Genomic DNA, 22158 nt, shown 5'->3' with positions numbered 1-22158 from the left:
CAGTTCTCCAGCGAGTAGCCCGGTGTACCTCACAGAACCTATCTTGTCTCCCACTCCCAACTTTGGCCACTATGCCCCTTTCATTTCTTCCTCCCACTCAGAGTCCCTAGAAAGCTCAATCTGAGACACCTTTTAGGCTTATAAGAACTGTGCAACAATGTTCATAATTTTTATTACTTTACTTTTTTTGTAAGCATATTCTTACAGCTGCATGACATGCATAGTCTTCCAGGTAAATTTTTTGTATGTTTCAGCTGTTGAAGAAAGCTGAAAAATATGTGACCAACATAGAAACTGACAAGGCAAAACTACATATAGGCTTATTTGCACACAGTTGCTAGCAATCAATTGCTAAGTTGTCAACTGAGAATCACTGGAAATGGAGGGGAAAACAGCAAAAGTTGTTGCACCAAAAAGGCAGCAACAACAGACAGTAAGCTTTTAAGTGATAATTATGTCCTCCACATTTTCAACACTTCCAAGACTCCAGCTATTTCAAAGAGAGATATTAACTTCCCCTCATTTTTCATAGCTCCTTTTCAGAGCACTCACTGGATGCAAACCAAATCTTTTATTTTTCAGTACCTGGTGAAAATCTTTTCCTCCTATCCTTTTGAAACAGAATAATGAAATTAGGGAACAATCTATTACTTATGAGTGTTTTGCCTACTGCTTTACTTTACTCTAGGCTTTGGCTCACTGATTAAGTTACAGGGTTTTGAGCTCCCTATTATGATCTGATATCACAGGAGGATACTTTGTTCTGTGAGTTGCGTCATCAGCCAATGTGCAAAATACTAAGAGTGGAACAACTGTTCTTTACATGGTGGAGAATTAATTATACAGCTTCCTTTTCTATCAAGATGGCATGCCTATCAAGATGTTTTACCAACCATTTTGTAAGGACACTGATGCAGCTTGCTATAATCTGCCCAACCAGGCCCTAGCACACACCCAAACATGCATGCACACACTCACAAAACCCAATCATATGGCTTCAGCTATTCAAGCACAGGTGGGCAACCTGCCACCTACAGGTTGCATATCCCCCTATTCAAAAATTGGAGGGAAAATGGGGGCTACAGTGGCTACAAAGCATCAAAAGAGACAAAATTTACTTGTAAAGAAGCTGTGAAAGACACGCTTTTTCCCCACACCAAAGTTCCTCACCTCTGCATTAGGACCTTGCTAGAACTGAAGTACCATAAAGCACAGATTTGATAGAAGCAACTGACTTAACATTAATTCATGCTATTTTACATCATGTTAACAAGAAATCTGAAAAGCAGTAATACAGATGCTTTGGATAAAAAGGCAAGAAAATGCAGCCCACGGTAGCATCAATGTTTTATTACACTTCAGATGAAAGTATCCTCTCTACAGAGAGAGAGAGGGGCCCTCTCACACGCTTGCAAAACACAAAATGGTTATGCTTTGAATACAGGTATGGGAGCACTGGGATTTTTCTATTTAGCAAAGCTAAACTCCCCTCGCCCTTCCTCAGAAGTGGGAAGATGCAGAGTGCCAAAATAAAGTGCATATAATATTACCACAGAGGCCAAACTTCTTCCCTCTGTTGTCCACACCTGTTCAAAGTACCCCACAGAAGAAAAATGCATAGGACTATGCTCAAATATCTTGACATGTAAAGCTGTTGTGCATTAAATGTTTATTCATCTCTTCTGCATTCACTGTAAACACAACACCATTAAGTTTCAAGTCCATATTTAAAAATCAGAAATGGGTTGAGTTTATGTTATCGGTTGTTGTTCGGATTTTGAACAAAGTTGATTGAGTATGACCCAGTTGATGAATCTTGTTTCACCTGGAAATTTTCTGTTGAGAGGCCAAAAGGGCGGAGAACCAAGTTCCCAAGATCTTTCAGTTTTCCTGCAATACATAAAAAATCCCCCAATATGTGAAGAAACTACACAAGATTTGCAAACATGGAAGGAACATGTTAAGTTCGCAGAGTGGCTGTGACTACCCTACTGGTCAAGAGTTGCCAACCCAAAGGTAACTCCCATAGGAGGGGTGCACAGAAGCTAGATCTCGACTCCAGCATTCCTGACCATTAGCTGTGCTGACAGGGGCTTCTGGGAGTTGAATCCCAAAATATTTAGAGAACTACCTTCTGCACCCCTCTACTGTACAGCACCTGTTTAGAAATGAGTAGTATCCTTCAAGATTGATTTTTAACAAGAAGCTACAAACCAGGCAAAGAATCAAAACCCAACGCTGCCCATTTAAGGCCTACTTGAAGACTAGAAAGTAGCAAAATGAAGGGAAGCTTTGGGTAAGAAATAAGAGGGCAAAGTCTGTGTTGAATAAGCATTCCCTGTTCCACATAAAAACAAGCTTGTATAGAAAAGCTTGTGTAACTGAAAACAATACTGGCCTAGCACCAGAAGCTTAAGAATTAGGAAAAACAGCTATGACTGCAGTTAAAGCACTGCAGGCACAGATGCTCAAGAAGAGAACTAGCAGAAGACTTTCTCTTGAATCATCTTATTGTTGAGGCATCTTACCACTACTTGCCAATAAGAACTTAGCCTTCTTTACAAAGTCCAGTTAAGCTTAAAGTATACTATTGATAGGCTTTCATGCAGTAACATAATACATTGTTATATATTGTTTAGAACAATTTAAATATGGCTGGAAAGAAAAGCAAGTAGTTTTGGGTTACATACACCCTTGCTGTCCTTAAAGTGTTGCAGTGCAGATACTAATAAAACCTAGCTTCCTTAGTTGAAAGGTAGCAGAGAAGTGTTAATCATGTTTTTTGCTTAAGTTTTATCAGCTCTCACAAAGGCACCACCTTCGCCTTTCAAGGCTGCACACAGAGCTGGGCCATGGGTCAGAGACAGCATCCTTGCAGTGGGCAGGGCAGATCATGGGGTCCTCTGCTCTTCCCATCATCGCACACTTCGTGATCTGCATGAAGATCTCTCCCCTCCCCCTGCACTGCTATTCATTTTTTCCCAAAGCTTAATAGCACCTCAAGTGGCAAGGGATCCTGAAGGATGGCAGTAGTTAAACCTCCCATCCCAAATCCCCCTTTCTGGGCAATACTGACTCTCCTCTCCATGCTTGGAAACCTGTTGAGAGAGACACCAGAGTACAGCAGGCTACAGCAGTGCAAGGCACCATGTCCAGAAAACCTGGCGGCAGTGGGCAGCACCTAAGGCACCAACGGACCACAGGGGAGACCTGAGAACCATGGGATCACCACTGGAGACTCGCAAACTTTGATGAATTCCTATTATAGGATATGCCATTCCTTGCTTGTGATGGTGCTGAAACACGGCATCCCACCAAAGGAAACCGTGCAAGCCTGATGATGCATTATCAAAAGTGCATAGCAAGTCAAGTCGAGATCTCTGTATTCTGGATACTGACTTTCTTGAATGACTACCTATTGTGTTCAGCAGCACATGCAGAGAGGCAAATTCTCTGTACAGTGTATCTTTGAACTACAAGTGTTTGAAGAAAAACTGGTACAACTCAACTCTCTCTCACATTATGGGTGATGACCACTGTGTACAATCCAGAGGGGGATATGCTATCAAAACATCTCAGAAGATGCTGCCACAAAACCCAAACAAATGGGTTACATTTCCATTTTTTAAAAGCTATTTGGAAATTTCCATAAGCATTTGCAAAGATTTCCCACTGGTTCATGCAAGGTATTTTCCTAATTTCTCCCTCCAAAGGTATCTGGAGGTTCAACAGTTCTAAATCCCAGTGTTGTTTCAAGGGGTTTTTGCCAATCATTTTTCATCTATGTTTATTTCGTCTTTCAGATTACAAGACGGAACGATCAGAAACCGAGATTTTCTACATTAGTAGCAAGGCTCACTTGCTGAAACCAAGATTGTCCAAATGCCTGAACGTAACATAAAACTTTTGTTTCTGGGTATGCATGAACACATTGGCTCCACATATGGTGTGAATTACAACCAAAACTATGTCTCCACACACAGGTCAATGCCAGTTATATACAGCTCACGGCTTCCTCAGGCAGGTCTCATCCCAACATGGCAGTGATCTCTGAGTGCAAGCTGCATATTTGTGGCTGCATTTATGGAGAGGGCCCTACTTCTTCCCCTACTAGGACCAGGTACACCCATTGCAAATACCCCTATCTCAAAGCTCTGGCAGGGAAAACAGAACACACACACACATGCACTATTAGAACAGGTGGTTCCAGTGCCTAATCTCTACTTCTGTGCTATCCTTATACTCAATAGGACAATATAGTTCCTAACAGCTTTTACACCACGTGCACATACATGTGCTGTTTGTGAAGGTGGAGGGATGAGACCAGTTCCAAAATGCTTGGTTCCTCAAACACACACAGAGTTCAAGTTAATTTCTTGGAATCCCAAAGAAACGCCAAAGTCATTTCTTTGTCTGCAAAGGTGGTAGCGTAGGAAAGGCACCTTGTTTTATTCCAATACATACAGACTACACAAGGAAGCTGGACACAAAAACTACTTACCTAACATCTCTTGCTTCAGTTTTTCATTACGTTCTTCTATTTGTTTCTGCAGTTGCTAAAACAAAAACAGAGGACCAATTATACAAAGAACATGTTGGTACAGTTGCTCTATACTTACCTCCTGTGCATAGTCTGATGCACATCCAGTGTGTAAAAATGCCCAGAGGGCCCAATCATGAAGAGTGCTCAGCTTGAGCACACACACTTCAATGCAAGTGGCCGCTGTCTGACATGGGAAGCTCATGGGGGTGATCCAGCAGCTGGGTGCTCTCTCAGTTAAATAATACTGCAAAAACACTAATGGGGCTTCCAATCCCAAAAATGCAGACATACAGCTGTACTCTCAACACTACACATATTGGGAAAAGGTGGGAAAGGATAGCTCTGTAGTTGCACATAGGAAGGGATGGATCCTGCCTACTGTTTCTTCTTTGATTATGCCTTATGCCATCTCAAATATTTATCACTAGAGGTTTTCTAGGTTTGTCTTCTTTAAAGCCATAATATTTAGAGTTAGAAGATACCTCTTGAATGTGCCTAGCCTTAAAAGTATAAGAAACTTCAAAACCACTTGTAAAGAAAGTGGTTTCCTAACATACTTCCTAAGTATGTTAGGAAACAATAAAATGTAATCCTCGAAGCAAATACCCAATAAAAGAAAACCCTCATCTGGGTGACATGCCAGCTTCTAGGTCTTTTACTTCTCTGCCAGAGTATTTAAATAGTTCACATTTCTTGTGAAATGAAAGCACAAGCTACAATGGGAAGTTAGATATAAAAATCTACAGAATTTTACAATCAACTCCCAGACCCTACAGGAATCTATCAGCCACATAGACCCTCATTATGAAATACATCCACACTGAAAAAAACCCTTTGGACTAATTTCACTATATTTAGACTTTCATCATTCACAGTAATTACTGCAACAAGTTAATGCAGCTGGAAGGGGGAAATATTTTCAAGCACTTGCAACCTGGGCACCTACTCTGAAGCCCCCCCCCCCCCCAAAATGCTCTTTTGATCTGGGTCAAGAAGAATCCCCTGCACTTGTAACTTGAACTTTACCAGCATCTTCCAGCTTCTATCTGAAAAAGTCAAAAGCTTCAGTTTCCACCAGCAAGGAGAAAAACTGTACACTGACGGTATCATCTAGGTAGGCAGAATGAAGTTTATGGAATACCAGCAGTCAAATCATATTGCATGCACACACGCTGGAAGGTTCTTTTGCCAGCAACTTCTTCTCAGTAAGTCCAATGGTCTTAAAGAGAAGACAGGCAGCTAACAGAGTTCAGGAACCAGAATAAAGTGTGCAAATCAACTGTCCCCCAGAACTGAAGTTAAGCCTAGGGCAGTCAAATGGGGATGTACAAAGGTCCGCGAGAATTATGCCTGTAAGACACACTTAACAGTAAAGTAAACTCTAAAATGCAAGCAGATGGGCAGTGCCTCCCCATTCAATAGGAACTGACTGACAAGGACTCCATGTCCAATCCTTAATCAAACCAGAACAACTTCTTTTGAATCTAAAATGACACATCTGGCCACAAAGATGACATTTGAATCAAAAGCTTATTGTTTGTCTGGCCTTCCCACAGCTTCTGGTTCTGGTCTTCCAGCTGAAACAGAAAAATGGGGCTGAAGTCATTTGGCTGTGCTTTCCCAGACTGAAAAGCATTGCAGACTGCATCCTGCCAGGTAATATCCAATATGACTTTCAGATTTAAAAGGCATTTTCAACAGGTGTAACCCATTCCTTCTTTGAAAAAATCTTACTATACAAGCTTCTCTTGCTTGATGCATTGATGGATCTTTTTCTAATATGTTTTTGTAGTCCTCTAAGGCTTCATCCAGCTTTTCTGTTTTTTCATACAGTTCTGCCCTCCTCAGTAGCGGCTTCATATAGTTTGGATTTAACTCAAGGGCTAGAAAACAGAATTAAAGCAATAATAATAATCAAGGTGGTAGGGAACATTTTATCTACTCCTAGCAAGTTGCTCTTGAGTATGCCCTTCCCTGGGTATAAGTATCTACTCAAGTGGATTCGGCATTTGACATTTGTTGACATGCACAGCTAAGTTATATAGTAAGCAATCTAGGTGATTAAAATATATCATTGTGCTCTGTTGCTACTTAAAGGCCTAAGGCTGCAACGCAACAAGCACCTCCATTAACTTGATTGGCTTTGAGTATACATCCACAGGATTGAGCCACAGAGTAGAGCTAATTACTTACAATGAGTATGTTTTATAATTTAATGTCATTCTTATTTTCTTAAAAATAACCAAAGCATCAATAACCAATCTGATTAAACATTGATAGTATAAACTGAATCTTTTCACAGCTGATGTTTTGATCCACATTCAATCCATCCTAAGATAAAAGTAATCAACCAATTAGAAAATTTCTTTAGGATTACAGCCTAATCCATTACAGCAACAGAGGACACAGAAATATGCTCCTTAAAATCCTCCATGGCAGCATGGCATTTCCAAGGCAACTTTTTCCAATTCCGAATTCTTTTCGCAGTTAGGAAGGCTGTACTGGTAAGACAAACACTTCACTTGTTCGGACTTGTTGCTCCAAATCATTTCACTGGACATCCTGGCAATCACTTGACTTCAGCTGCACTCTTTCTCCTCCACCCTGCCCAGCTAATCTGCCTCCTCTGTCTTCTTTAAGAGTAGGACAAATGCAAACCAGCTTGTTTCCGTGTGTTACTGATTCACAAGTGTTGCTCTCACCCGAAGCCTCAGTGACGGGCTCAACAGCCATGCAGGCACTTGGCATGCTGCTACTCTCAGTCATCCACACCATTTCAAACCTGAGCACACATTCACTGGAGGGGGAGGGGAAGCAGGGGAACTTCAGTGTCACTGGCTAGACTACACCCTCCTTCAAAGCACATATATCAATACCAGACTGTATTTGCCAGTTTATCTTTATTCCCTCCCATATCTGATATCCAGAAGCAAACACAATACCCTAGATAATAGCCTGAAGGTTACAGACACTCAACACAAAGAGCACAAAAACAGGAAAACGGTACCTTTGCTGCAGTCTTTTATAGCAGTTTCTTTTTTGTCCTAGAAAGGAGAGAACATGTGACACCAAATATTTTTCTCGCATTCATGAAAATCTAGAGACACTTAATCAAAGCTAAACTTTTACAGCATGAAAATGCATATTCTGGATACCTTACTCCAGAAAGAGAAGAGGGGAGGCTAGTTAAACCAGAAGCTAAGGAAAGAATGCTTGGCATTTGTGGGCAAGTTCTCCTACAAAGAAAGCCACATTATGCAAATACACTAAAGTGTTCACAGGGCAATCTGAACTAATGGTTTTCTATTTTCTGGAAAATCAATGCATATATTAGATGCAACATCAGTGCAAAAATATTTGCAAATGCCAGGAAACCATAACTGTAATACACCATGTTGAAACTCAGTTATTCACAGTTGTTGGTATACCTTCTAGCCACTCTCCTGTACAGGCAAACACCACGTGCCTTGTGGGTATCAGGAATCTGCTAGCTATTTGTTTGGTAAGAGTGGCAAGGTCCCCTTGCAGCTTTTCTCAAAGATACTCAGGCATCTGTCAGTACTTGCTGCCCTAAAGCAGCACATGGGAGCAGCTGGCACTGGCTCTCCCTTCCCTCCAGATCATGAACCATTCCAGATTTACTGTGGCTTTTTTTGCTGCATCTAATCCTCCCCCAGCCCCCAGAAATTGCAAGAGCTGACTGTCCAGCTGGCTTTTGCAAGCCTTCTTTTGAGAGCTAATAGCAGTTCCTTCAGGGTACGGTTATTCAAGGTTCTTGTACAGGCAAACACCATGTGCCAGCCGGCCTTTCCCAAGTGAAAGCCATGAGAGACGGCAGCAAGCATGGCTGGGTGCCACCGCTCGACACAAGCTGCAACACTTGTCAGCAGCAGCATTCAACATTCCCTTTCTGCCTAACCAAAGGAGAAGCTGGCAGGGAGCAGCAGTCAGTCCCCGCTGCTGGGGCGCGTTTGCACGAGGGCAATTTGCCCCTGATGGCCCAGGCTTCCCCCAGTCTCCTTTCCAGTCTTGCAGCTGGAGAAGTGGGCAACTGTGCAACTGCCCAAGCTCCATCAATCTCCACAGCTTCCAAGAAGAGGACTGGCTGTGGCCATGGTGTGGGCAGACTCGTTCAAGCCTGAATATGGACAGTGTTGCTACGTCTGCCTGGTTTCACTTTTCCTATTCACATTTTCTCCCATCCTCTCCAGGAACGAGTTACACTGGCAATAATGACTTAAGCTGCAAAGTACCTATTTTATCTAAACTTGAAAAACAGAATAAGCAGGAAAGCTGACACGTCAGTTTTTGCCAATTGAGCATCTTGGAAATGAGTGTTACCTGCTTCATTCTTGCAGCAGCTCTATTGGAGTACAAAATGGATCTCTCTGTGCTACAACAGGCTGGACAAACTTGCAGGGCTTTTGCATAAGAATCTTCAGCTTCTTTATAGTCTAAAGTTTAAAATGAAATGTTACAATGGAAGAGAGCAACACTGCAGTTTGCTTTAAGCTGCAGACTCAATCTGTGACAACAAGATAATCCCATAGCTATTAGCAGCACCATTGTCCTGCTTAAAAGGATGAACACAGTGCAAAACTGGTACATTTCCTTGGAAAACATTGACTGAAATCTCGCACAGACCTTAGCACATTTAAGAGTATTGATTTCAGTGGATTTCAGTGCGTTTAACTCTGCATTGAAATGTGGCCACTGAGCTTAGAATGTTCAACTGATACGATTAATCAGGCCTGGGAGAAAAGCGGTATCTCAACTTTTGAACTGTTTATGTGTATATCTCTGAGCAACACAGAATGTATTCATTTCTTGCTCATGGTTATCGGTGAATTGTTGTTCTTCAAGTAACTCATTTCCAGCAAGCACATTTGTCATTTAAAATGTGATCTGAAAGGTGACTCATGTATTCCAGGACGAAGCAGAAGGTAGCACAAAAATGGGTAGAATTCATTCAGAGTTCCTGTCAACAATCAATCACCTTGAATGAAGCGAGCCACACATTACCGAAACCACCTGAAGTTCCCACCTATTTGCCTTTTTTGCCCTTCTATACAAGCAGCAGAGAAAAACTTTTACAGAGGGTCAAATTTTATAGAAGACATATGAAAGACTCTGTTCTTTAAGATCATAGTTTGTGCCAATTAAAAATGCATCATGAGTGAACCTAACTTTGAAAAAGGGTGAATAAGCATAATAAAAGAATACAAAATTATACATAGCTTAGAGAAAGTGGACAGGGAGAAAGTTTTAGGCCATCTAATGAAGCTGAATGGTGGAAGATCCAGGAGAGATTGAAGGAAGTATTTTTTTACACAGCACAGTGTTTAAACTTTGGGATTTACTGGCACATGATGTAGTGATGGCTACCAAAATGAATGACTCTAAATGGAGAATAGGCAAAGTTGTGGAGGATAAAGCTCCTAATGGCTACTAGTCTCGATGGTCATATGTTATCTCCGGTGTCAGAGGCCGTATGTCCCTTCGCCCCCAGCGCGAGTTGCTGACGAACATGAGCAAAAGGCTGTAGGTGCACTTCTGTCCGGCTTGTGGGCTTCCCAAGAGGCATTCGGCTGGCCACTGTAGGAAGAGAATGCTGGGCAAAGTAGACCTTTAGTCTGATCCTGCAAAGCTCTTTGGCTCTAAAGTTACGTTCTAACTGTATACACCCCTCCATCCATTTCCTTGTGCAGCTTGGTGCTCACAGAAGCATTTTTCAAGACTGCAACTGAAACAATGAAGATCATGGACAAAACATATCAACAGAAAGACCCTACACAGTTACTCATGACTAGCTGGCATCAGCTTGCTCACATCCACTGGCCAGTGAACCAAAAACTGCTGGGATCTTAGACTCTCAACCAGCAAGAAATTCATTAGCAAGGAAAAGACAAGCGCAACACTGTGTTCCTACTGGCCAGAGAAAAGATAGCTGCTCATTCTTCTGTTTTTCTGATGGAGTTAGACTCAATCAAAACAATTGTCTGCTTTCTGTTTTGTTTTAGATTTGGGGCGGGGAAGGGGCTGTTCTTGGAATTATTTGGGTTTTTCCTTTTAAAAATACAGAATAACCTGCCATTTTAAGCCATTTGTAACCTGGAAATAAGGCAAAATGTAAATAAAACATATCATAGGATAAGAAATACCTCTTAATACAAAATACTGCAATTCTAGCAATAATCATTAGGAATAAATAGAAAGCACATCTGTGCTCCTTCTAGAACTTCAGTGTTAATCATATCATAATATATTATGAACTATTATAGTCTGCAAGTCAGAGGTAAAATGTTTTTAATGGCCTTCTGAAAAGTTGGTAAAGCACATAACAGATAAGATATGCAAAAATGAGGACTCCACAAATATGCTCATGATGGAAAACAGGATCTTAATTCTGATGAGCAGGGTACAGAAGAATTGGAATTTTACCATTTTTTAAAACTGCTGGCATGTATCTAATTCTACACAGACAAAGAGAAACCAACAGTAATAGCTAGGGGTTTAAAACGCCATCCACCATTGCAAGCACATCTTTTTAGCGAGTGGAAATTGCCATGGTCCTCCCAAAGCTAGGGAAGGATAAGGATGGAGTCTTGGACATATTTAGAAACAGTATTTCCCTCTGCTCTCTGCATCTGAGACTCAGAACATCAGGCATAAGACCTCATTCTGCTATGCAGTTTGGGGGTGGAAAAGCAGGCAGAGACTTGAGCATAGTTTGACCATAAGCAAGACCCTGCCCCTTCCTTTACAGGGGGCAGGAGGTGGAGTCATGGGAAGCAGAATATTTGGCTAGGTCCCAAGGGCAGTCAAAACGTATAACAATTCATTCCCAAGCTGACAGTCCTTAAATTGCCAAAATGGCATAGTCCACACACAAGAGGGAGATAGAAGCAAACATAAGGGAACTTCAAAGTTCTCAAATTTATCTACCTGAACATTAAGATAGTCGGTTTGAGTCTTTTCTCCATGTGCGACTGCCAAGTAAAGAAACAGGGCCCCTCCAGTGGTGGTACCAGGGCCTCCCCAGAGAGTGGACAGTGGACTTTTTGAAATCACGTGAAAGCCTTTTTATGGTCCCAGGCATTTAAAGAACTGTATTTAGCAACATAGTCAGCTGCTGGTTCTATGCTGGTGTGATGGTTTTATTCTTTCCTGATGGTTTAGACTGGTTTAATTTTTATTTTAATGTTATAATGTATTATCCATTGCTCAGAGAAATTTGGTTACCAAACTTTTAAGCTGTACAATAAACAGATAAAGTACCAAACAATTAAAAAAAAACCTCAAGTGGGGATAGGAGAAAACAAACATTGAAACAACTTAAGAGGCACTGAGAAACAATCACTACATGATGGCGGAAGGAGGAGAAAGAGAAAGAAGCTAATGCAGGGAAAGGGCATAAATGGAAGGCATGACTCATGAACAGCTTTGCATATTACAACAAAATGCTGCCAGCTACACTTGTTTAAACCGGGGCAGCTTGTTACAATTGACTGCTATTACATTAATCCTCTGATGCCCTGCTCAGGCAGGCAATTGCAAGACTGATGAAGCAGGCACCAACATTTTCAATCTTTTAAAACATTTTACTCCAAGGGCTTCATTTCCACCATCTTTATTTGTCATTCTGTGTTGCTTGCTCCCAAGTCTTCTCTCAATCCCTTCCCCAGGCCCTGCACTTAAAGGAAAATACTTTTTTTGCATCAATTGTGTTTTTATTTGTCTTTGAGAAATAACTCTAACAAGGAAAACTAAAAAGAGCTCAGAAAACTTATTTCTGCTGGAATGTAATAAAAGACAAATTATCTCCTGTGTTGCTGGAGTATGAGCATGATCATGGCAAAGGAGTGAGACATGCAGGGAAAAAGGGATTTTAGTCATGAAGAGATGCAAGATAGAGGATGGGAAGAAGTCAGGAGGAGAGGGAGTTTGCATTCTCTACTTATAGAAGGTACTAGGAGTTGGAACAATGGCTAATTTCTGTAAAGAGACATTCTTCTATTCTCATAATGGGAAGAAACTTTCTCAAGAATTAAAATATAGTGTTCAGGCCTACTAGAAACACATGAAAGAATTTTGCTCTACATACTTTGGAAAGAAAGTATAAATTTTAACTGTGAGAATCCCTAAAAGAAGATTCCTAAATACAGATGTACAATTTTAAAGAGTCCAGGTAAAACTATTCCAAATGTCCCTTTTCAAAACCAACATCCATTAAATTTCCATAAGGGCTGCAAATTATGTGAAATTCCATCTCTGACCACTGCCAAGTGACTTGAGGATAATAGAGGTGGTGGTAAAACTGGAAATCCAAAAGTTGGTTATCATCAGTGTAATACATATGGTATATTTTTGCATAGTGGTTAAGCATCATTTGATAGCACTAACCTTAGCTTAATTATACTAAGTAGCTTGCTTACCTCCTTTCTTAAATTGTTCATTTCCTTCTTCTTTTAATTTTGTGCTCTCATCTCTTCTCCTCTGCAATACAGACAATACTACTTCTAATACATTTATTTCAAGTGAACAAATATGATGGCAATAGTTTAATAAAACCTGCAATTAGAAGGAACTGTAATTCTAAGCTGAACTGCATATGAACACTTTTCATATTTGTACTGACTGTGTATTATGTATGTACGTTTTATTGTACTAATCATGGTTTACATTGATTTTTGCTTTCTTCTGATACATTAATTATGGTTTTCTGTATTTGTGTTTTCAGTTGCTCTGAGATTGCTCTTTGTAACAGGAAGCAACACTTGAGTTTAATTAATAATAGTAATCTGAACTATGGCAATTTCCTTTGCCTAGCTTATATGGAAGGCTGAACATCCATCTCGCACAAGGAAGAACGCTTATAATAATACCATTCAGAAACCTTTACTAATGCTTATCATGCATGCTTTCCTGTGAGAAAAGATCCTTCACATTTTACTGATGAGGCACTGGGGCCAATGCATGCTGACATCTTCAAACAAAGCAGAGAGATGATTTGAACATAATTCTGGAGCTCCAAAGACTACCACAAAGAATATTCATCAGTCACTAGAAAAATGAATGAAAGTAACTATGATCTATTACACAAGAAAGAATCTCCAAAGGTCATTCAGCTTCATGTTCACTGATGTCTATAACTATTTCTTCTATTTGCACTTTTGCAAGATAAGAACCAGTTAGCATTCATGGAAAAAAAACTTTACAGAATGCCTTCCAGTCATTTCGCTTTACTTACTACAAACATCACATACTTTCCTATCCCAAAGGGGGTCTGTTTACAATTTTCCAACCTTTACTATCCTATGGAATCACTGGAACTCAAGCCATAAGTTGCAGACAGGAAGATGTCTAGCCATGAACACCTGTGGCCTCTTTTGTTGTTCTCTCACGGCCTGAACTCTCCAAACCTCTTTCCCTTGATCACCTACTCTTTCCATTGGCCTTCAATTCCTCTTAGAGGGCTATAATATCTACTCCCTTCATTCCCTCAGGTCCCTCCCTCCCTCCCAACCTTTTATCCTCACATCCATAACAGCCAGATTCCCAACCATCTGGGCCCCTGTCCTTATTCCACCCTCCTAGCTCAGGCTCTGTGACATCATAAGAGTTCAACCAGCAAGAGGGCTTGCAAGGCAACAGGCCTATGAAACAACATCACTTATAAGCCTGCCCCAAAACAATCCACAACACAGGACTGAGCTTACTACCAAGATAGCAGTCATCTGGAAGTTCAATTTCATTTCAATGCTCTTAATACTTCTAAAGCATTTACCAAAACACTTTGCAGATTTTAAATGTGGAAAATCTCTATAAAAAACACCAAACAAAACAGAAGCACATGTCCCAGCAAGTAAGATTAAGGATGCAATTCAAGCCATATATTACTGCTTTAACCATTTGGCTTCTTTTCAGAGGAGTAAGGGTCAAGAAGGGGTTTTCTCTACTCCTCCTCACCCAAATACAGCAAACATTCACTGGTTGTTTGTACACAACATTTAATGGTGTATATTGTTGGTAATTTAAAAGAAACAGAATACAGGAAAGATGAGAATGAAAAAATTGCAGCAACAAATGGAACAAAACTGTGACTCCCTAAGAATATTTTTTCCTCTTATCCATGGCTAAGACACAGTAAAGGGTGTAGGAATTCCAGTGGCAGAATAAAAGTACCCTGCACATCTTCTTCCTCTTCCCAATGACTAACTGATTTAGAATTGTGCAAGACAAATAAACACATTTGCTTATTTTGAGTATTTTAGAAGCCAGGAATTCAGTTTTATTGGACAGAAGTTGCTTGATAGTTTAATGAAAAAGGTAATTTTGTTCAAGTGCAAAACAAAAACCTTGCAACAGAATTTGCTGAGTCACTATTGCACATCAACCCACATTAAAATAAAGAGAAATAAATAGTGTTTACACATGAATAGCTTGATCATGTCTCAAGATAGCAACCCTAAAACCTACTAAGCATTTTTAAACATCTTTATGAATTCTTTATGTAACAGTAATTAGAACCTCAGAATTCACCTTTCCTCACACATTGCACTTGAAAGCTGCTTGATAGAAACACTGGTCCTTTTGTTGAACAAGCAGCTTAACAAAAAGCCTTAAATGTTTATTCTATTTTAGATGGATACACCTGATGCCAAATGAATGCTTGAAAAAAGGGACGAAGTCTAGACAATAAAAGTCCAAAGAAGAATAGGCATGCCTCTTATAATAACTATATAAGGACCTCTGTTCAGGAATATCACTCTGCGAGAGCAATCTTCTCTATATTCAAAGTTCTTGCCCACTAAGCAGTACAACCTGAGATTTAACTTTCAGCTGTTGCGCTGAACTGAAATTAGACAATGTGCAAGCAAAACAAATTGCACTGAATTGAATTTAAGAGTCTGGAAGAGATTAACATACTCAAGAATCCAAGATAACTACAAAGTGCATGCAACTGTCTGTAATGTGTTTTTATTGTAGCATACCTGCTTTTCTTCCTCTGGCATGTTTTTCTCCATTTCTAATAGGTAATTTTCATCTGGATCTTCTGGATTTGCTGAAGCATCACCTTCACTGTTGTGATTCTCTTCTGCTCCTCCCAATTCAAAGGAATCATTACAGTCATGGAAGAGATCATCATCTTCTTTGGCTGAGTCACGCAACTGACTTACCCCTTCTTTATCAATTTGGGGGATAGATGCACTATTGCAATCAAATTCTGGAGGATTCCTTTGTTCTTCTGAGAGCTTCAAATTCTCAACTAATTTTTCAGGAGACACAGCATCTTCAGACTCCATGTTGAGCCTGCTAAGTGATTATCTGCCCAAGTTAAAAAAATAACAATTACATACATCAACAGGCATCCTAAAAATAATGCTGACAGTCTGAAACACCTACTTATAAAGTTTCTTAAAAAATGATATTTGAACCACTTACATATAAGACTACTTCATCATTCTTATAACCATATTCTATGAAGCAGGCTTACCTATAAAATAGGGTTTTATGCAAATTTCACTATAATAAGGAAAATATACCAGGTTTGTCCATTATTATCAGTACAAATCAAAATGACTAAGGATTAGTCAAAGAATTAGCAATAACTAATTCCATTCACCTGCATGGGCACTACAGTCACAGTTCACCCTAATCAAAGTTGCTTCATAAGTTGCACTGAAAATTCCATCAAGGACCAAACCATTAGTCTCATCCCTACTTATACTATACTAACAATGGAATACTTAGGGTATACTAAGAATAAGCTTTATGCCACTCTGGGAAACTTGATAGCTGAAGGGCAGAGCAGAAATTCTTCAAATAAATGATGTCAGTATTTTAAAATTATCAATGACAGCTAAGTTGCAACCAAATAATGACTTCCTATCATCGTACTACTAGGGCATATGCTTAGTCGTTTTGAATAGCAATCACACATCTTTTGTTGCAGTCAACATGACAGAATACTGTCATTGCTGCAACTTCCTCTGTCACTGAAAATTCGAAACATAAAGCTGCCTTATATTGATTCAGACCATGCATCCACCCAGCACAATATTTCTACTCAAACAGCTAGTCTCCAACCCTTTCTCCTACCAAAGATAACCACAATTAAATCGACAGTTTAATTGGTATACTCATGCATCCACAGAGTATACCAATGAATTATGTCTCCCCACTTCCAAATATTTTATTTGCTTAATGGCAAATGCATTTACATCATGCCTCACATTTTAGGAACCTCTCTCCCTTCCTCACCCCCGCACCCACATCCCCACTTCTCCAGGGCTTGAAGCGAGTAGTGTCTCACATCCCAAGTGGGAAGCATACTCTTAGACTCGTTACTGCAGACTCCTGGTTCCTCTGGCAAGTCATATTATTCCCATGACATCCAAGTATGCCTCTCTTGGCTATATGCGCTACCAAGGCTCGTCGAAGCCCCTTTGCCTTCGAGAGCTTCCCAACCCCTCAGTGCCACCCACACAGAGACATACACAGTTCCTCTGCCTGGCTCGCTCGCCAGGCCCACACCTACTCAGGCTCGGGCCCCAGTTCAGCTCGGCTCCGCTTACCGTAACTACTTCCTCCCCCTGCACCTTCCGCTGACAGGCCATTTCCTGTCTCCCTCCCAGCCAATGAGCAGCGAAGACCGCGGGCGATTCCAAAAGCCAAAGCAAAAGTTGGGTCAGGCGTGTGCGGGCAAGAAGCCGCGGTGTCGTCATGTGCCAGTCTTTGGAAGGAGCCAATCGCCGTGGGGGAGGCGGGGCATCAAAACACGGAAGCCAAGGCTGCGTTTTGAAGCCTTCGTCGCCTGTCGCGTGCGGTGCTGCTTTGGTAATTGCTCGTTTGGCTGGAGGCTGGTTAGTGTAGCAGACGGAGCTGTAGTTGCCCTGGCGTGGCTGCTTCTTTACGATCAAGTTTCGCCGCGTCTCGTGGGCTTAGTAAAACACCTAGTAAGAGTGTTTTTCCGATTGCAGCCGTCGGTGGGAAAGGCAGGAAAGATGGGCAGTAGTTCTTGCTATGCCTGGGCTAGGGCGATTCATGATGCGTGTGAGTGCTTAAGGTTGCTCCTTACATACCTCTTCCTTGAAATGGTTCTGGCTCTCCAAAAGCGGTGAGCAAGCAAGAATTTAAGGGGCGCTACTCTTCAAAAAGGACAGCTGCTGTACAACGGCATGCCCTCTGAGCGGTTTCCCCTCGAAAAAACAAGCAAACGACCTCTGTACAATGGATGGTGTTTTCTGCTGGGAATTACAGTATTATAGTCCAACAGACTACCTTGTCAAACTTTTGGTATTACAAAGAGACATGCGTTTACAATATCCCTGTGAATCCCATCAAGACGGGATTATGTTACACAACATTCTAGAGACAGGTTACTTCAGATATTTTTGCCAATAAGTTCCAAACCCCAGCAGTTTCTGAACGAGTATTCTAAGCACGTTTAACAGGTCGTGAATCCCACAAAGCTCCTGGGATTTATCTCTGATCAGGTGACAAATTAAGTTCAAGTGGCAAATCTGCTTGACAACTTGATCCTTTTACTTTCTGGATTGCCCTCCCCCTAATAATTTCTGCCTAATGAACAGGTTTGTTTGCTTGCTTTGGTCAGCTTCATAGATACTTGGAACTGCTGCCATGTCATCCCTTGTCTTTTGCTTCTCTTTATTTCAGTTATTTGTTCAGTTTTTCTTCAGGTGGCACCCTTACAGTGTAATTCTTTGTTGCTTTCCTTTTGTATCTTCTCCCATTGTTAGCATTATTAGAATGTGCCAGACATTTCAAAACGTTGTCAACAAAAAAACTTTCAGTTTAGGAGACAGTCTGTCAGAACTTTATTGAACCCACACAGTTGTTCAGCATGGAGGGAAAGAACCTCAAAACACTGATTTGTCTACCTACACTAAGCAAAGCAAAAATGTTTATAGGATGAAAATATAAGAGCTCTAAGCTTATATCAGATGTTGCATTTTCAATATGGAGCAGGATGAATGAACCTGGCACCTTGCGTGTACTGCTCTGTTAATCCACCCTGTCACAAGTACTCTCCTATAATATGTGAAGCTATAGAGTGTCTTTAACTTTCTTGGTATTTCCCTCTTTTTCGCTCAGTAGGTAACGCTGCTACCAGAATTTCAATTCCAATCTTATTAACATCTCCTATAGTATTGTGCTCAATACTATGGTCCTGAAGATGAGACACTGATATTCAAAGACCCTCCAATGCTGAGTTAACAATACACAAAATAAAACTTGATTTGTACAAGAAACGTATTGGTTCCAAGATGTTCACTAACTTATTTCCTTAGATAGTAGAACAATGTGTAGTAACAACTTCTGGCTAAGCTATCACACTCTTTCCCTTCACAAACACTCCTTGCACTCAAAATCTTCTTTCTCCCTGATTGTTCTTTGATCATCTTTATTCTATTTATCTAGGTCCAGTCTTTCCTTTCTGCGCTCAGGTTTCTGCCAGCGTCTCTCTCTCACGCCCTTATAATACATGACAGTGGCAGGTTTTACCCTCCCTAGCCGCAAATATGTCCTCCCAGAATTCTGCCTCCTCCTCTGGAATCTCGCATGCCTCCCACAGCATGACCTGGGATTCTAATGAGGCGGCTGCCTCTCCGGCTTCCGCAGGCTGATCGGCCATAACTCGGCTATTACCGACTGACTGGAAGTATCTATTTCTCTCCCCTCCCACACTTCCAAGCTCCGCCCACACTCTCAGTCACCAACCAATCACCTCACTCACTCACCCCCCCCCTTCACCTCTTTGCTTTTCCGAAACTTAGCAACATTTAGAACACACTCAACTTTAAATCATTACACACTCCTTAGGTCTTTTTGTATGGCCTATCTGCAGACAAATGTCCCCCCTTGGTTTGATATTGAAAACAGTCTTTTAGGATTATTTTATATCCTAAAGTGAGGGGATTGTGTGTGGCAAGTGAGGGGAAGATGCCCAGAGTCTGTCTTATATCAGCAATCTGTGTTCTGGGCTCTCTCTCTATATTGTATGTATGTATGTGCAGAATGCACTTTTTTCTGATAATGAGATCCTCGGAAAGAATAGCTATATTACAGAACAGTAGCAACCTGATGACAAAAAATGCACACCAGTTTCATTGCAGAAGGATTAACTCCTGTGCACTTCAGTACTATGTCACTTGTGATTGCAGTCTGCCACAGGCATGACATAATTTGGAGGTATTTGCACAGTTCTTAATTCAGATACAAAAGGGGCAAGATATGACAAAAACAGATATCCAGCTACATCAACACAGCAACTTTTTTACATTAAAAATAGGCCTTGGAAATAGGTTCCAGTAGAGCGCTCAAAATGCTTAAAATTGCATCAGTTCACAAACTTCTTTAAAAAGACTTAAAGCTGCTTAGAAGTATGCCAACACATATGGATAAGCTTTAAATATCTGAAGTGTAAGAAATAAATCTGACTGGATATACAGAACATTAGTTTTTAAAGAAGCTTTCTATTTAGTTGAACATTTAGGAAAACTGAGTACTTAAGTTATAACAGAATATAACTGATATTCTGATCTTAAACATAGTTTTAATTCCTTTCATTTAAACACCTTTTATTTAAAAGAAATGTTCCAAATAAGTTACCTTACACATTTACTAGGAAGAAAATTCCATTGAACTAGATGTGTGTCAGTTCAGGCATAAAATGTCACATAGGATTTCCTTTAATTAAATCGTGGCTTGATTTCAGTGAGTAGAACAGACTAGGTATTAATTTTTGAAATGGAGATTTACTGTGAAAATATTTTACATTTTCAAGAAGTATTTTTCTGCTAGAAGGCCAAATAAAATAATCACCAGAATATATAAATCCTGAAAACGACTTCAGAGGAAGGACACATTCACTTATCTTTCATCAATATGACTGTTTTCAAAGACTCTTTTACATGAATATGACAAGGAATGTGTTTGGATACAGAGCAAATTTCTTGCATATGCAGTCCTCTAGACATTGATTTCAGATTCCCCAAGCAATTATGAAATGTCAGCATATCTTTTATTAACTGCTACTGAACATTGTACCATGGCAGGTTTATATTAGGTATTACTAAGTGGCTATTTTCTTACAGCCTGACTGTAAACCCTCACAAATTATTAAGAAAAATCTCTCTCTCTCTCATACACACAAAGACTACACTTTTAGCTGTTAATTAACAAAATAGTGTAGATGGACAAATAAGAATAAGCCTGCAATTACAAGAGTTCAGTTTTCCTGTTCTTTTCGCAAGAGTGGGCAACATGCAGCCTTTGGGACACAAGCAGCCCTCAGCATAATTCCAAAGCCCGCTGAGCGCCTCAAAGGACTGCTCTGTCTCTTAGCTGGCAGCCTGCTGAACGGGAAAGAAAAGGAAGTGGCAGAACGAGAAAAAGAGCAACCCACCCACTGTGGGCTCTGGCCCTGCCCACCCCTGGCCTTGGCTATGCTCCATCAAAACAAAAGCTTTAAGATACTATCTGTTACTCAGATACATTAATGCACAATTCCCCAAAGAGGTAACAGTCAGCTTTATGTTAACAGTAGGTGAAGAGGGAAGGACTTGCTGGGAAGAGCTGTAATATCTCACAAAGTGCAAACAAAGCTAAAATTAGCAAGCCGTTTCTTGAAAGCAAAGGTGAAGTGTAGCTAATTTGGTTGAAATTACTAAGAGCCAGTGGAGAAAAAATGTATCACAGGAACTAATTTATGTCATGCGGGAAGTCCTTTGTACAGTGTTCATTTTTTTAAAGGTCTGATGATAAATAAGTCCCAGGCTGTAGCCTTACGCCTACTTTCCTGGATGTAAGCTACGATGAAGTTACCCCTAGTGGGACAAAATTCTGAGTAGGTACATGTAGGGTTGCACAGTTGGGCTTGTGTATGCAGACATGCAGATATCAGCCTCTGAGCTCCATTTTCAGTCCGCTGTGTTGGGAGATACAGATTACAAGCATTTCATTTTGAACGTCCTTTTCTTTTGAAAGTTGTTTAGTTCTTGTTGCTATGAGATCAAAGACAGAAAAGCCTAGACATTCACTACAATATCCATCAGTCCTAGCAGGCAGGGTCAGTGGTCTGGGGCATCAAGAGTTGTTGTCCAAAGATTCTTATGGGCACCAGGCTAGGAAAGGCTGCTTGAGAATCAGAAATAGGGAAGTCTTCATGCCAGTTATCCTAGCAATGACCCAAGTCAGTCTTCCCCAACCTGGTGCCCACTGCTTGTTTTTTTTTTCTTCAGCTCTCATCAGCCCAGCAAGTCAGAAATGCTAGGAGTTGTAGTCCACAAGATATGGAAGGCACCAGGCTGGGCAAGAGTGGCCTAGCCTCAGGCTTTGCCTACAGATTCACTGACCCATGGACTAAAGTAAAAGAAAGAAGATGTTGGCATTTGGTACAATACTGGTCCCATCAGTCCTAGTCTCCCAGAAGGATATTCAGTGGAGGGCAGGGTTCGGTTCCAGGTGATGCCCACTGAGGACAGAGGAAGGCAGGTGAAAGAGAGGCCAGCATAGCTGACATCCTGAGGATTAGCAAGGACTGCAGCTCAGCTAACAAGCTTGCTTCTTCTCCCCTGCCTCTTCAGCTA

General features: G+C 40.8%; 1 protein-coding gene across 5 annotated transcripts; it reads right to left on the bottom strand.

The window, feature by feature from the left end:
* Window positions 1–1335: 1335 nt before the first annotated feature.
* Window positions 1336–17138, bottom strand: TTC1 (tetratricopeptide repeat domain 1). 5 transcript variants are annotated; one of them, XM_044453560.1, is made up of 8 exons: window positions 17122–17138; window positions 15538–15871; window positions 12979–13039; window positions 8885–8997; window positions 7551–7587; window positions 6278–6426; window positions 4502–4556; window positions 1336–1890 (listed from the first exon to the last, which is right to left on the bottom strand). In XM_044453560.1, the coding sequence occupies exons 2-8, from the start codon at window positions 15847–15849 to the stop codon at window positions 1757–1759; spliced, it is 861 nt and encodes a 286-aa protein (XP_044309495.1). In that variant the 5' UTR covers window positions 15850–15871; window positions 17122–17138; the 3' UTR covers window positions 1336–1756. The 5 variants fall into 5 exon arrangements, with proteins under 5 accessions (XP_044309495.1, XP_044309494.1, XP_044309493.1 ...); XM_044453559.1 differs by having other exon boundaries at window positions 17085–17128; XM_044453558.1 differs by lacking the exon at window positions 17122–17138 and adding an exon at window positions 17044–17115.
* Window positions 17139–22158: the final 5020 nt, after the last annotated feature.

The sequence above is a fragment of the Varanus komodoensis genome, unplaced genomic scaffold (genome assembly GCF_004798865.1).
Source record: "Varanus komodoensis strain SLA01 unplaced genomic scaffold, ASM479886v1 scaffold7_1, whole genome shotgun sequence".
Taxonomy (NCBI): domain Eukaryota; kingdom Metazoa; phylum Chordata; class Lepidosauria; order Squamata; family Varanidae; genus Varanus; species Varanus komodoensis.
Note: the sequence above shows the minus strand (reverse complement) of the source record. Positions and strands in the feature narration are given on the sequence as shown.

What these genes read in the sequence shown, in the direction of transcription:
- TTC1 (XM_044453560.1), bottom strand. Translation starts at nt 15,849, where the DNA reads ATGGAGTCTGAAGATGCTGTGTCTCCTGAAAAATTAGTTGAGAATTTG. An exon ending in TGCCAGAGGAAGAAAAGCAG is followed by an intron (nt 13,040 to 15,537) that starts GTATGCTACAAT and finishes TCTGTATTGCAG; the next exon opens with AGGAGAAGAGATGAGAGCAC. An exon ending in TGAACAATTTAAGAAAGGAG is followed by an intron (nt 8,998 to 12,978) that starts GTAAGCAAGCTA and finishes TTTAAACTTTAG; the next exon opens with ACTATAAAGAAGCTGAAGAT.